This window comes from Passer domesticus, chromosome 7, assembly GCF_036417665.1.
Source record: "Passer domesticus isolate bPasDom1 chromosome 7, bPasDom1.hap1, whole genome shotgun sequence".
Classification (NCBI taxonomy): Eukaryota; Metazoa; Chordata; class Aves; order Passeriformes; family Passeridae; genus Passer; species Passer domesticus.
The window spans coordinates 6744124-6757945 of NC_087480.1; the positions used below are offsets into that span (position 1 = coordinate 6744124).

At 41.4% G+C, this 13822-nt stretch overlaps 1 protein-coding gene and 1 non-coding gene across 3 annotated transcripts; both read left to right on the plus strand.

Annotated features, from left to right (window-relative positions):
* The first annotated feature begins 1982 nt into the window (after positions 1–1982).
* On the plus strand, positions 1983–10602 carry PABIR2 (PABIR family member 2). 2 transcript variants are annotated; one of them, XM_064426645.1, is made up of 10 exons: positions 1983–2410; positions 2675–2753; positions 4039–4095; positions 4469–4512; positions 4593–4647; positions 4872–4973; positions 6213–6301; positions 6833–6897; positions 9172–9268; positions 10323–10602. In XM_064426645.1, the coding sequence occupies exons 1-10, from the start codon at positions 2295–2297 to the stop codon at positions 10471–10473; spliced, it is 855 nt and encodes a 284-aa protein (XP_064282715.1). In that variant the 5' UTR covers positions 1983–2294; the 3' UTR covers positions 10474–10602. The 2 variants fall into 2 exon arrangements, with proteins under 2 accessions (XP_064282715.1, XP_064282716.1); XM_064426646.1 differs by having other exon boundaries at positions 6836–6897.
* On the plus strand, positions 10100–10244 carry LOC135305548 (small nucleolar RNA U109). The gene has a single exon (XR_010366667.1). It is a non-coding gene; the product is annotated as a small nucleolar RNA U109 (small nucleolar RNA).
* Positions 10603–13822: the final 3220 nt, after the last annotated feature.

Here is a 13822-nt window from a genome sequence, read left to right on the forward strand (position 1 = left end):
GGTGCTGTTTATCTAACTCAACAACTTGTGATTTCCTCATTTCCATAGTTCTGTTCCACAGCACAGCTTTCCCTCATTACCCTCCTCAGCCCTTTGAGGGTCACCCCGACACTCTCCACTTTCCTTTGGACATATATTCCCATTAAAGTTCTCTTGGCTACAGTAAATCCTGGTCAGACAGCAGGATGATGTGCCTGGCACTGGCAAATTTGAGAACATGGAGCAGATGTTTTTGTGCTCTCAGCCACATTTTGGATATTGTTGGCTTTTTCCCTAACAGTATCCTGGTGCATGGCATTTGAAGCTGTTTGCTGCCCTTGGTGGCAAGGACATAATATAATAACTCCACAATAAAAATAAAAATAAATAGCAAGATCCACATAGTTTAGTGCTGCAGTCAGATCCTGCAGGTGGCTTTTGTATTAAGAAAACCAGCACATTTGTGAGTAGATTTCCATTCAGAGCTAGAAGTTTTGCTAGGAACTTTCACCTGAATTGCCTTTTAGGCAATTCTAGCCATGGAAAATGAAGGTATGGAAGCTGTTCCAAGCTGTGAAATGTTTGTGCTGAAGCACCAGACAAGGATTTTGGTGCAGGTTCTGTAAAAGTGTTGCATTGCTTTTAGAGAATGGCAGCAGCAAAAGGTGATTTACAGTATATTCCCTTCACAGCTGCAGATCCTAATTTTCCAATGAATCAGACTGTCATAATTATTAGAAATTAAGCAAAATTATTTACATATTTGCATTCTCAGTCTTTGCAGGAGATGGCAATTCTGTAGCACCTCACAGAGGGTGTCATTATGGGCTGTGAGAGGCTATAGTGTAAGGGGCACGGGACTGTGAAAGGTATTTCTCCTCTGCAGTAATACAAGATAAGGATTTTTTTCCTCTGGGTTTTTCAATATAAATACATATTAAAAATCCTGTAAATATTTTAAATGGAATCTTGTGGGCCTTTTAACTCAATTCCATGCATCTTTGTGCATGTCAGCACAAAGTTCTTTATTAATAGTATCACTTTAGTGAAAGAAATGTAAGCATCAACAACAGTTGATGAGACACAGAGTCCCCAAACACAGAAAAATTGAATATGTTCAAGTCAGTCTTGATTAACAAAAAATGCAAGAAGGTACCAAAATAAATATTAAGGTACAGAAACAAGAGTTCTAATCAGTTATCTAGAAGCATCGACCCTCAATTGTTTAAGAGAATAATTCACCTAGGTGTGTTCCCAACTAAGGTAGTTGAAATGTTGAAAAATCCTGACTTTTCTATCTTAACAGTTTCAACACCTAGCACTCTGGCAAAATAACTGTTTTATCCCGGGAGAAAATTAAGACCTTTTAAAATATGGTGCTGGGAAAGACCCTGAAGCCCCCCATATGAAAGAGACAAATATGTATGATGAAACAGTTGCTGCAGAAAAATACGGTAAAATAAGCACAAACTTTGATGCTTTGATCACTTAGAGTGGGTTTGCCCAAGTCAGTCCAAACCTGAACACTGTCACGATCTAGGATCAGGTCTCATAATGAGTTTTACAGCAGATTACTGAAAGCCCAGCCCACTCTCATTGCAACCAAAGCCCTGGTACGTGTTTCGGCAGCTAGGGAAGGCTGGGGGGAACACTGGGAGAGCCTGCGGGGCTCAGGCCGGAGAGGGCCTAGTTTTGAAGGAGGTTGTAAGATCTTTTCCCCCCTGAGACGGGAAACAGGCGCCGGGTTTGTGCCGGGGCGGGACTCGAACCCGGATCCTCCTCCAGGTCACGGCAAGGCCACGCCCCCGCGGCGCGCGCGTCCTAGCGACCGTTGCGGCGTTTCAAACACACACGCACTCCTCCCGCAGCCAATCAGCGCCCGCACCGGCCCCGGGCGCTGTCGGGAGCTCTCCCGCCGCCGAAGCAGTGCCGGGGTGCGGAGCCATCGCGCATGCGCCGTGCGGGGCGGGCGGCGGTGCCTGCGCCCCGATCCCCGCGCAGGCGCAGTGCGCGGCGGCGGGCGCGGAGCGCGGTGGGCGCCGAGGGAGCAGCGGGAGCGGCGGGAGCGCTCCCACCGGCACCGCGGGCACCGGCACCGCCTGCAGCCGCTGGAGGATCGGCCGCCCCCGGGCCGCCCCCCGGGATGCGGCGCTGCTGCGGCCGCCCCCCCCGCCGGGCTCGGCGCGCCCCCGGGCTGAGCCCGCGGCGCCGCCCGCGGGGCCTGTAGGGCCGGGGCGGCGGCGGCCCCGGGAGCCGCGGCGGCCGCCGGCAGTGGATGGGCGCCGCGGCGGGGCGGACGAGCCCGAGCCGCCGCGATGGCTCAGGAGAAGATGGAGCTGGACCTGGAGCTGCCGCCGGGGAGCGCCGCGGCCCCGGGCGACGGCGGCGGCCTGAGGCGGTCGAACAGCGCCCCGCTCATCCACGGGCTCAGGTGAGGGGCCCGGGGCCGCCGCTCATCGAGCCCCGGGGTGCCCGGGACCCGGCCCGGCCCCGCGCTCCCTCTGCGGCCTGTGCGTCGTGTCCCGCGGCGCCGCCAGTGCCCCCCGTCCCCCTCGGCTCCCGGCAGTGCTCCCCTTCAAATAAAATGATGCTTTCAGCGCTCTGGAGGCTGCAGCGCGTGTCGCAGCGCTGCGGAGCTTTAAGTAAAGCGCGCCCACAAAAGCTGTTCACCAAACTTTGTTTTCTCCCCCTGCAGTGACAACTCCCAGGTGTTTCAGCCTTACGTGTTGCGGACTCGCAGGAACAGCACAACAGTTATGAGCCGCCATGGAATGGTGAGGAATCTTAAGCATGCCATGTTTGCACACAACAGGGAATAATTGGAGCAGAGAAATGAAGTTAAACTTGATTTTTATTTGCACTAAGTATCCTAGCAAGCTTCCAAGCTGCAGAATAAGCATTTTTTTCACCTCTAACTGCAACATGTAATGCAATAATACTGGTGTGTTGACTGTCCCCAAGAAGACAAGAGTGGCTGGTGTTTTATGTGACTCCCCATATTAAGTCCAGTTTTAAAGTTAATTTAAGCCTGTGTTAGAAGAGTGGAATGCTATCAGAATTAAGTGTCTTGAAAGGGTGTTTTTGTTCTGAAAATGGACAGTGTCACAGTTCTTTGTTGACCTGTTTGACATGGAGCTCTTTTTGCAAAGGCAGAACACTGGACCTCAGAAAATCACTGGAAGAAGGGGAATTTATTTGTTGCCCTCTGTTATAAGTCTGGTAGTGTACACTACTGCAGTTGTTTAACTTTCCAGAGATGTTGCATTTCTTTTTTTCTACCCTCTCCTTGTCAGGTGAGGGGTTTATGTGCTCCTTCCACTGAAATTTTTCTGTCTTGTCTGAGGATAGTGAAGATTAAATATTGCTTTTCTCAAAACCTTAAATTCCTGGCATAAGTTTCCTCTATGTCTTCTGTTCAGGAAAGGTGTCAGGGATTTTTAATTCAAAGTCTTCTGTTGTGAGACTTGTTAATAATCCAGAATTTTGGAGCACGTCAGTAGGTGTGACATTGGACTCATCCCCTCCTGGGCGGGAACTGTTGGCCCATTTTTATGTGGGGTTGGAGTTCCAGAGAAATTAGATACATAAAATTGCACAGAACTGAAAACTTGCAGAAGTTAAGCTTTAGGGAGTGTTGTTCAGGACTGAGCTGAAGCACTGAGATTCCTCCTTTACAATAGCCAGCAGGTTGAGTAGGGTGTCTGCAGGAGTTTGTCATATCCTGGGCAGCGGGAATTGTGCAACAATCACAGTTTCATTTGTAGCATCTCCCTTGCCTGAATGGCATCTGTAGCTGTTTGTGTGCTTGAGATGCTGAGCAGTGTCTGCCTGCAAGTCAGATCCGTGCCACTTGCTGAGTGATAGAAGGAATTTGTGAGTGGTAAAACAAGTCTTTTCTCTTGAAGGTCAGTGTTTACTTTTTTGCAACATTGTTTGAGTCATCCACGTGTAGTTGTGCAGCTCATTTTGAACTCCCTGAGAATGCAGTTGATGGTAAATGGTGTGTGTGCAAGCAGTTGTGTGTGATTTAATCATTGTGGCTGTCACTTTTTTCCCCAGTTTTTGTCATCATCTCCTATTCGTATTCCTAGCAGCCGACTTCATCAGATCAGAAGGGTAAGTGGAGTTTTTATCTGTGTATTCAGTATCAGAATGAAAAGTACTCTGTGATATTGAAGTACTTGCACAGTGAGGGTTTCTTTCCTCCTATTTCAAGTACTAATGAAAACTGAATATTTCTTAAGAGTCAATTTCAACAAGGAAGAGGCCTTGCAAGGCTTATTGTTGTGTTTGAGCTACCTTGCATTTTAGAAATATTTCATTTAAGAGAAGCAGTGAGCTGGACTGGTGGCTGTCCTGTCTTTCTGTGTAGTGGTTCTGCTGTTCATATTTCAATCCTGATGGCAAATAATGGAATCACAAGTGTTATTTCAAGTACCTGTGATGAATCAAATGTTTTGGGAAAACTTATGAAATTTATCTCTTGCAGGAGGAAGGAGTGGATTTAATGAACAGAGAAGCAGCACATGAAAGGTGAGTGTTATTGAAAGAAGGTGATAAAATAGCCAGAGTTATCCTTTTTGTAGCTACTGATGGGGTTTTTTGTATTCTAGGGAAGTGCAGACAGCAATGCAGATAAGCCAGTCATGGGAGGAAAGCTTGAGCCTGGTAATCTTTTTATAGATGTTTCCTATTTAATTCCACTTTTACACTCAAATGATAAATTTAAGGGAAAGAGAGGAATTAACTGTGAAAATAATTTAAGAACAATTTAAGCCCATCTGCTTTAGCTGCTTTGTGCATTTGACCCAATGACTTTCCATTAGAAGGTTGTGCCTTGGATTTCAGGGTAATGTCCTGTGCAGTGTTAAGTCTGAACCTTGTATTCACAGAGCGACAATGACTTGGACAAGTCTGAGAAATCTTTTTCCCCAAAGAGAATAGACTTCGTTCCAGTTTCACCTGCACCTTCACCTACAAGAGGAATAGGAAAGGTAGGATAAGTGAAATACCAGGCTGAGACAATATTTCAGAATTGTGGACCAAGCTAAGCTGTCAAGATCTGTAACTTCACAAATTGTTCCATAATTAAAAAAAACCCTGAACAACACAATCAAGCAAGCACCAAAAAAGCCAAATCCATATTTTGTTGGTTTCTTAGAATCAAAAGGTTGCCATATGGGAGCCTGCAAAGTTGAAGCAGTGAAACACTGGATGTTTTCAGTTACTGCTGTTTGTGCAGTGTTGGGTGGGTTGGGGTTGTAGGGAGGCTGGAAGAGGTCATGAAAACAGTCACAGGCAGCATCTCCAGGTGCAGAAGTGGGGGGATTTTGGGGAAGAAGCACCAAAATTAGACTGCAGATCTGTATGGTGAGAGATGAAAATACGTTATCTCTGAAGAAGGACTTGGGTGTGTTGAACTTGTACTGAAAAGTGGTGGCAGATGCCAGAGAAAGAGATGGATGTGAGACAAACTACTTTTCCAGTGAGGGTTGGAAAACTGCAGTGTAGCAGAGAGAAGCTGGCACCTGGGCTTGAAGATGAGCTGCTTGACCTTGTTTGCACCCTCTTGTGTGATTCTGCTTTTGTACAAAAAAGGAGCAGTCTGTGGGCTCCTTCCAGACTGGTGCCTGTAACAGCCACGTGTGAGTGCTGGTGAATGTGTTCCTGGGAAAACACTGGTGCTGCAGCTGGTTCTGCACCTTTGGAATTCTCACTGTAAAGCACTAGCAGATAACTTGACAGAAAGATTTTTGTGTTTAGCTAGAAGCATTCATGGGCTAAGCCATGAGAATCACAGAGCTAAATATTGTATTTTACTCTGGAATATTGTCAGTTTTCAGGTCAGATGTATTTTAAGTAAACTCAGCTTGTTTATTTAAAAAGCCCCTTGAAAGAAATAAGTCCTGAGTACTGTACTGCTGTTTCTAAATGTAACAAAGAACAGAAACAATTCTCTTATTTAGAGAACAGCGTCTATTTCAATTTTACTTCTCTTGTAGGTTTCAATTTTAGCTTAATCTGAGCAGAATTGCATGGGCCAGTATGTTTTTTAAGTTAAATTCTAATACTTGTAAGATTATATTTGATAATCTGCATAATCTGTTGCTAGCTTTTCTTTAAGAATAAAAAGGGAATAGAAGGGGGGGTGTTTGTTTTGGAGGGTGGAGTGTAACATCTGAGCATTTTAAAGGAAATTCTAAACTGTCTTCATTTGAACTTTCTTCCTGCAGCAATGTTTTTCACCATCATTGCAGATGTTTGTGAGCAGTAATGGATTACCCCCAAGCCCTATTCCCAGTCCAACAAGGCGATTCTGCAAGTAAGCAATGAGTGTCTGTCATGCTAACACTGGAATTTAAGACAAAGATTAATTCAAGTTGATGTTAAGGCATTAAAAGAGACTTCAGTTTTACAACTGCCAAAGAACTGCCACATAAAAATGCTCTGAAAGTTCAGCTTTTACCAATGGCAGCTTTATGTGTGTGCTCTTACAAAGCATGTGTCAACTTTAAACTGAACTTGGTAACTTGAGGGAAAGTCCTCAGGTATTTCAAATTAACTTTGTCAGCAGATTAGTTTTATATAAATACACTGCAAAATTTAGAGAAGGATTGAAATGAGGATGTGATTCACTAAGGGAAGGAGAAAACCTTAGAAAATCTTCTACAGCTTTTTGTGGCAGATAATCTGCTCTAATAGGCAGCCCTTATTTGTTATCTATGTATTTAGATTCCATAAGAATCCCAGTTGTGCAGGAATAACTTTGAAGAATGCTTCATATGCTGTGGTTGTGTTGATTTGATGCAAATTGGAACCTTTACAGGCCTGACTCTCAGTATTCTCTCTTCAGCAGGAGGAGTCAAAGTCCAATCAACTGTATCAGGCCCAGTGTTCTTGGCCCCATTAAAAGAAAAGGTATGTGTATTTACCTTACCAGATGTCTTAATATGGATGTAGTTTCCTAGCTGGGAAATATTTTGTTATCCTGTAAATATAATGCACTTGTATCCACAGTGAACTGGAATTTGCCAGGCATAACTCAAAAATACAATGTAAAGTAGCTAATCCAAAACACAGGAATGAAAAACTTAAAAAACAGCTACTGCTTGACAGAGGCAAACTTTGTTATACATCAAATTAAATGTCAGAGCTTGCAAATGTTCATAACATTCCTCCAAGTACCACTGAACAGTGCACACCCTTCAGATCATCTTAGGAATGTTGCTTATCATGCAGTATCTTCTAAACTTAGTACTGAATGTTTGTTTTCACTCTGAAAGTTCAGAAGGTGAGTGTTTAGAGAAATAGAATAGATCAGTGCCCTCTCCTCCTGAAGGGGGAAAATGCATTCTTTCCTGTTCCATGTTGGAGATTTTCAAGTAACATCCTCAAACAAATCTCCACAATAGAACTGTAAAAACGAGATATTCTTAAAGTGTGCCTTTAGCTGTGCTTACCCTTTCTGCTTTTTTTTGTTGGTTTTTTTTTTTTTTTTTTTTTTTTGTTTTGTTTTGTTTTTTTTAACTTAGGTATTCTTAACTGCACCAAAAATGTCCTTTTATTGTACAAGACTTACATTTAGGCTTTGAGAAAAGTTACTGGTTTTGTTTTGCTTTTTTTTTTTTAGTACTGCTTGTCCTGTCAGATAAAGAACACTGTCTAACTGATACTGACTTGACAGAGGAGAGAGACAAGTTTTCTCATAGGTGTTAGTTCTATCTTGGCTTTAATTTTCTTGAACAAAATTTATTAAGCTAAATGATCAGTAAGGAGTAAATATCCACACTTATACTTTATACAAATTGTAAAAGCAGTGCAGTAGAGAGACAAGGCCTTTCCTCACCAAATCCATGTGGCTCCCATGGAGCATCTTTTACGAAGTGGAGATGTGAGTTTTCCTTTTCTTCCTTGAAATATCAAGGAATTTTCAAAATGCTGCTTAAGTTTGAAACATCTAATCCTTGTAAATGAACTTACTTTCTTTTCCTAAATATATGGTCCTTGTTTTTTTTCTGCATTTCAGCCATAGATTTACAGTAGAAAGAAAGCCATGAACTGAAGAATTTTCACTGCCATAGGGGATTTATACTGGTGGACTCTGCAATGTATTGTATCAGTGCAGATTTGTCTCTGTGAAATTTAAGGGGCAGAAGTGTTACCTAAGTTGGTGTTTTGTTCATTTTTCTGCAAGACCAAATATTTTATAAATGTTTTTTGCCCATTCTGCTTGCTAGAACCAATTATTCCCTGCCTTAAGATAGGAATGTATCCCTGTGGGCTGAAGGAAATTAAACTTTTAGAAGTTACCAGTGTTCTATAAAATGTAGCAGTGTGATTCTGTTGCAGAATGTATAGAGTGGTTTGGTACAATGTTCAGCTTCTGTCAAGTTTTTGAGCTGACTCTGCAACTACTGCAAAGTGTAGGTGAAAGCCAGAAAAATTGTTACCATTTCATGCTTTTTTTTCCCAAAGTAAAAATGAAAATATACTGTAGGTGAGAGGGTTTGGGTTTTTTCAATTTATTTTCAAATTCATGATATTTTCAAACGTGTGTTGAGCAGCTATTAGTGAGCCAGCTCATTCTCACTGCAGATTATACTAAACAGATTACATGAATTCTCCCCATCATATTTAATCTCTTAATGTCTGTAGATGGTTACAGGTACAAAGATAGTCTGATCCATGATGAGTAAGTGGAAGTGCTCCCACATGACAGATTTATTCCATCCAGCTTCCCTGTAAAAATGTACCCATGCATCAGAATTCATTGTACAGGGGAGGGTGAAACTGAACCCAGCTGTCATTCTTATTTTCATAATCACGAACAATTTTAAACTTCATATTTTGACTTAAATCAGTTACCAGCTGTTTACTTAAAATTAATTCATGGTAATTAGTTTGCTTTAGGTTATTTTGTCAGATTGCAGTACAAGTAGCAAGTTTTATGTCTTTGAGATCATTGTAGCCCCTCAGATGCTGCTGAAGTTTTAGCTAAGGATGGACTGGATGGTCTAACAAGAGCTGTCATCAAATTGATGTCTTAGCCTTGGCTGGCTGAATTAGAGAACTGTTGTTACAAATGCAACAGTTGGAGTGTTGTAGGTCAAACCTCTCTTTTACAGCAGACAAATATTAAATGGATATTGCAGAGACTCAAGTGAGTTTGATTATTTGCACTGTTTTCTTTAGGTGAAATGGAAACTGAAAGTCAGCCAAAGAGACTTTTCCAAGGAACAACCAACATGCTTTCTCCAGATGTTACACATCTGACAGATCTCAGTTCATGGTAAAATATTTCATGTGCCCTGAAATGCCAAAACAGGGAATGTGCATTTATCACAAGCTTTCTATTTTTTTTTCCCCAGGAAAAAAGTACTTTTTGTGTATCTTGTGGATGTGTATTAATGGAAGCTGTCCTGTGGTAGTGTCCTGTGACAATGGTCATTCTCCTTTGATCAGTTCTTGAACAGACTCTAGCCCAGATTTTGGGTATCAAAGCATTTACACAGAATATAATTGTTACAAATCCCTGTTGGTTCATAAACAAAGTTACTTTGGTTCATTGTTACAATATGTTGTAGGCACTGGTAATATAGTTCTATAGCACTTCACTGAATACTTGGAGGTGTGTGGGTACTTAATTGTTCTTGTCCCTAAGTTCATGATTTTTAGACTTCTCTTTCTTTATTATAATCATAAAATTTTTTATTTTATTGTGTTTTATTGGGTTTTATTGTGTTGAGTCAGATACTAAGTATTCAAAAATATCAGCTGTTATTACTGTAATTTCAGTTTACCTACAGACTTGAAAGATGCCTAGATGGTTTTTTTCATCAGACTTGCCTAGATGGTTTTTTCCATGTTGCTTCCCTCTAAATTGAAAATGCATCAATTTATGTGCCCTCTGGGATATTCTATCTAGACCTCAAAATCCAAACACAGGAGTTCTGTGGGAAAAATAGGTCTCAATCTTGCTTGGAGTAGTGCTGTGTTAAAAAGCATACCAGCTAATTAATCACATCTTTGCTGCATTGCTGATTAATTTATTATTTTTCCTTTACTATAAGCTTTGTCACCTCCTTTCTATGTCTGGTTAAAATCACCTTCATCATTTATTCTGCATGTTAAAAAAATCCCAATAATTCTGCTCCTCGTCCCCATGAGGAGCATGAATATCTCTAACATGCTACAGAAAACAAGGAGTTTTCAGGGCTGCCAGTCTTGCAGTAAAGACTGAGTGGTAGTATAGGTCTCCTACAAGTCCTGTCCAAGGGGGAAGCACGTCAGCTTTGTCCAGAGCCTCGTGCCCCTGCCCTAAAGGACCTTTTCCCTTTCCCCAGCCTGTCCTCGGATATTCTCGACGGGAGCAGCAGCAGCGTTGGCTCTTCCTCTGATTCCCTGACTAAAGGCAGCATCACCACGGAGTCTCCAGTGACGTGCTCCAACTCCTGCTCCTCCTTCATTCTGATGGATGACTTCTCACCCAAGTGACTTTACCAAGTCCTGAGTCAGTGTCTGGCTGTGCTGTCCCCTTCCTGTACACTCGTACAGAGAAATGAACTCTGATCCTTGAACCATTCGTATGAGGTTTATTAAAAGGAAAAATTGTTGTTACTGTAATCTTTGGCTACTTTCCAGTGATTTTTTTTTAAATTTATCCATTTAATGGACATTGTAGACCATATTAATGTCTGGTTTTGCGAATTTATTTTTTAAACAAGATGTCTGCTGATATTATACTAACTTTTGCTTTCAGGAACTTGCATACACTTTTTGATTCCAGGAATAGGTATCTACCTATTAGTGTTGCAATTTTTAGGAATGTACTTCTATCATTATCATGGTCGCTATGTCTAGGGAAATAACTTGGTTTGGAAGGATTTAAAAATACTAATTTATTCTCTGGCACTTCTATTATTGAGTAAAATTACTCTTGCTTTTTTTTTTTTTTCAGTCACTAGCCTCAGATTTCTTTATGGAAGGGAGAAAAAAATATTTTATTTCCTTAGTGCTGCTAGTCATTTTTATGAATTCATTTACAGAAGACCACATTGAGTGTGGAAATCTCACTCTATTACATTAAACTAAAAACCCCACAGCAAAATAACTAATGACTGTCACTTTTGCCATCAGTGAAGAAATAATAATACTCTGCAAACAATTAAATGAGCTGCATAGTTCTCTTCCCAGAATATTTGTCCTACAGATTGTATGAAATAAGGTCATTATTCAGCAAGATTTGGCCAGGAAAAATTAATCCACACCTCTATTGAAGACATACAGTGCAGATAACTAAGTTAATTAAACTACTGTGTAGGAGAACCATGTATGGCACCATCGATGTCTCCTGTGGCATTGAGGTCATAAGTATTTTTGTGCCTTAGGGGACATTGTTACAAAATTATGGAATGTAAACCAGAGGGGTGGGTGGGGAAAGTCCTTTGTGTACAGCTTGTTTATAGAGTGCTTACCCAAATCTGTTGGGGGTGCTGCTTCCCTTTGTGTTCCTTTCTGAGGTGTGGAGGTGCTGGGGCAGCCCCAGCTCTGAGGGGCAGCCGAGGTGAGACCCTTGGCAGCTGCTCGGGGCAGAGTTTGTCCCTTTCTTGGTCATGAGCAGAGCAAACAGCTCAGCAAATGTTGGATTCCTAAGGAAAGGCTTTGGATTGGATTCAAGCTCTGCAAATTGCTTGGTGAAGGAGTTCCCTTTGAGCTATGAGTAGTCTTGATACAGTACCTTGGTCAGTCTGAGGTAGGAACAGATATTTTACTTTTTAAAGACTATAACGGGGCAAAATAAATCCGTTTGTAATCTACTGTGTTATGCTATTTATTATTTATAACTCTGTAAAAAGTCTGTGGTGATGAATTATAGTATTTTTTTATGATTGAATAAGTTTTTTATGTTCAGTAATTGCTGGCTGGTTTGTATTTAATACGCAACATTGTCTGCCAGAATCATAAGCTTCCATTTTTGAATGTTTGTAACATAAATGCTTTTGTTACCTAAAAGTACAACTTGTGATCTTTCTGAAAGAAAATAGCACTGAATTTAAAGTAAGATTATGTGCTTTAGATGTGAGCACAATCTCTGGCAATACTGTCTGGCTAAAAGGGAGGGGGAGAACTGTAGTTTTTTCTGTTCTGAAGAAGCCGTTGGGTATCCAGAAGACATGTACATACCAGATTATTTTTAAAAGTGTTTCCATTAAATTGTAAGAAGTACCAGAATGGGCCAACAGTGGCACTATTATTTGTATGATCATTTCCACCTGTGGAACATTAGTTCCCCACTTCAAATAAATGTGCATATTGTAAAATATTGTCCATTGGTGCCATTTTTAAATGAGCTCAACAGTATTGAATGTTCATTTTGTTTGTGTATGCACAGTGCTATTTCTTGAATTTTCGATGTCTTAAGTCACTTAATTATTTTTTTATTCATGCCTGTATCTTCTCTGCCTTCTTGGTGCTTACAGAAGGCTGCTTTTCCATTTGCAAAATATTGATAAAGAGTCTGTGATAAAATCCAAGCCCTTACCTGTGCCCTCCTTCCCTTCTGCCGTGCTTTCACTGGTACTGTGATGTGGAATCCGAGGGGTGGCAGGAGGGGGAAACCTATTGCATGCTTTCTTAAACCTGAGAAGAGCATAGCTATTGCTTCATTTTGGCTGATTTACCTGTACAATTGATGTATTCCAGATCTGTTTGTTAGTGGAGAGTCCTGTCTGAGTGCTGGCCTCTGTAAACATTGGAATGTAAGCTGCATAAAGCGAGCGCACAAGCAGTCACTCTGTTACCAGCAGTGTTTTGTAGTGTTCTGGCTGTTCCCCACTCTTGGAAGGTCTTGTGAAAGACTTTGCTCTTTTATAAAATATATCCGTAATGCCCACACTCGCTGTGTCTGTTGTTTCAGAGCCAAGGGATGTCGCTGTGCAACAGGCCCAGGTTCTCTTTCACACTCCCAGCACAACTTGTTCATTTTGAAACCAAGTTTTGAAACCATTCTGATTTGCTGATTATTGATTCTTGCAGTTCACTGCGTTTGAGTTGCCACTGCTTAGAGGGTTCATTGATACTGCAGTATACTCTAAAATTGACTTTTAAAAATTGCATTTCTGGATTTGTTACCCGCCTTGTCTGAGGGAATGGCACACCAGTTGGGAAAGAAGGCAGCTGGTGCTGGTAGTCAGCTTTAATGTATAACTATTGACATTTAAAATTTTTTTTAATGACTTCACCAGACTTATGGCTGCTGAATTGCCATGATGAGTGTCTGAGAATTCCTGCCTTTCTCCCACTTCCTTCTTTTTAAAAGGGATCATCAGTGCATATCTTCTGCTGAGACTCACAGTGATGAGTTACCTTTAATGTTGCAATAGTTGAGAACCAAGTTAAAATACCTGTGTAATTAAAGCGGCATTTTAGATGGACTCATTTTAATATGTTAATTAGCACAGCATTACAGCAATGGTCTTTGCACAGCTCATTGACCAGCCCTGCCTTTAGATCATATCCAGAGCACTCTGAATCCTCATTTCATGGGTTTAAAATGCTGGAAGGATTTTACCAATGGGTTAGAAAAATGTGTGTGTCAGCTGTGGAACTCTGTATGTTTTGATAATATCAAGTGTTCTGCATCAGGAAATGGATCACAGTGTGCATGTTTCATTCTCCTTCATTGAATTTCAAATTGGGGGATCATGGGCCCAAAAGCCTGTATTTAAGGGGCTGTTTTTCTGACTGTATGTGATTAAATACTTTCTCCTACAATGGAAGTAATTAAACTGTCAGTGGGTGAGGATGTAAATCTGAGTCCTGCAGACTTTATTGGAAAAATCAT

What these genes read in the sequence shown, in the direction of transcription:
- PABIR2 (XM_064426645.1), top strand. Translation starts at nt 2,295, where the DNA reads ATGGCTCAGGAGAAGATGGAGCTGGACCTGGAGCTGCCGCCGGGGAGC. An exon ending in CCGCTCATCCACGGGCTCAG is followed by an intron (nt 2,411 to 2,674) that starts GTGAGGGGCCCG and finishes CTCCCCCTGCAG; the next exon opens with TGACAACTCCCAGGTGTTTC. An exon ending in TGGCCCCATTAAAAGAAAAG is followed by an intron (nt 6,898 to 9,171) that starts GTATGTGTATTT and finishes TGTTTTCTTTAG; the next exon opens with GTGAAATGGAAACTGAAAGT.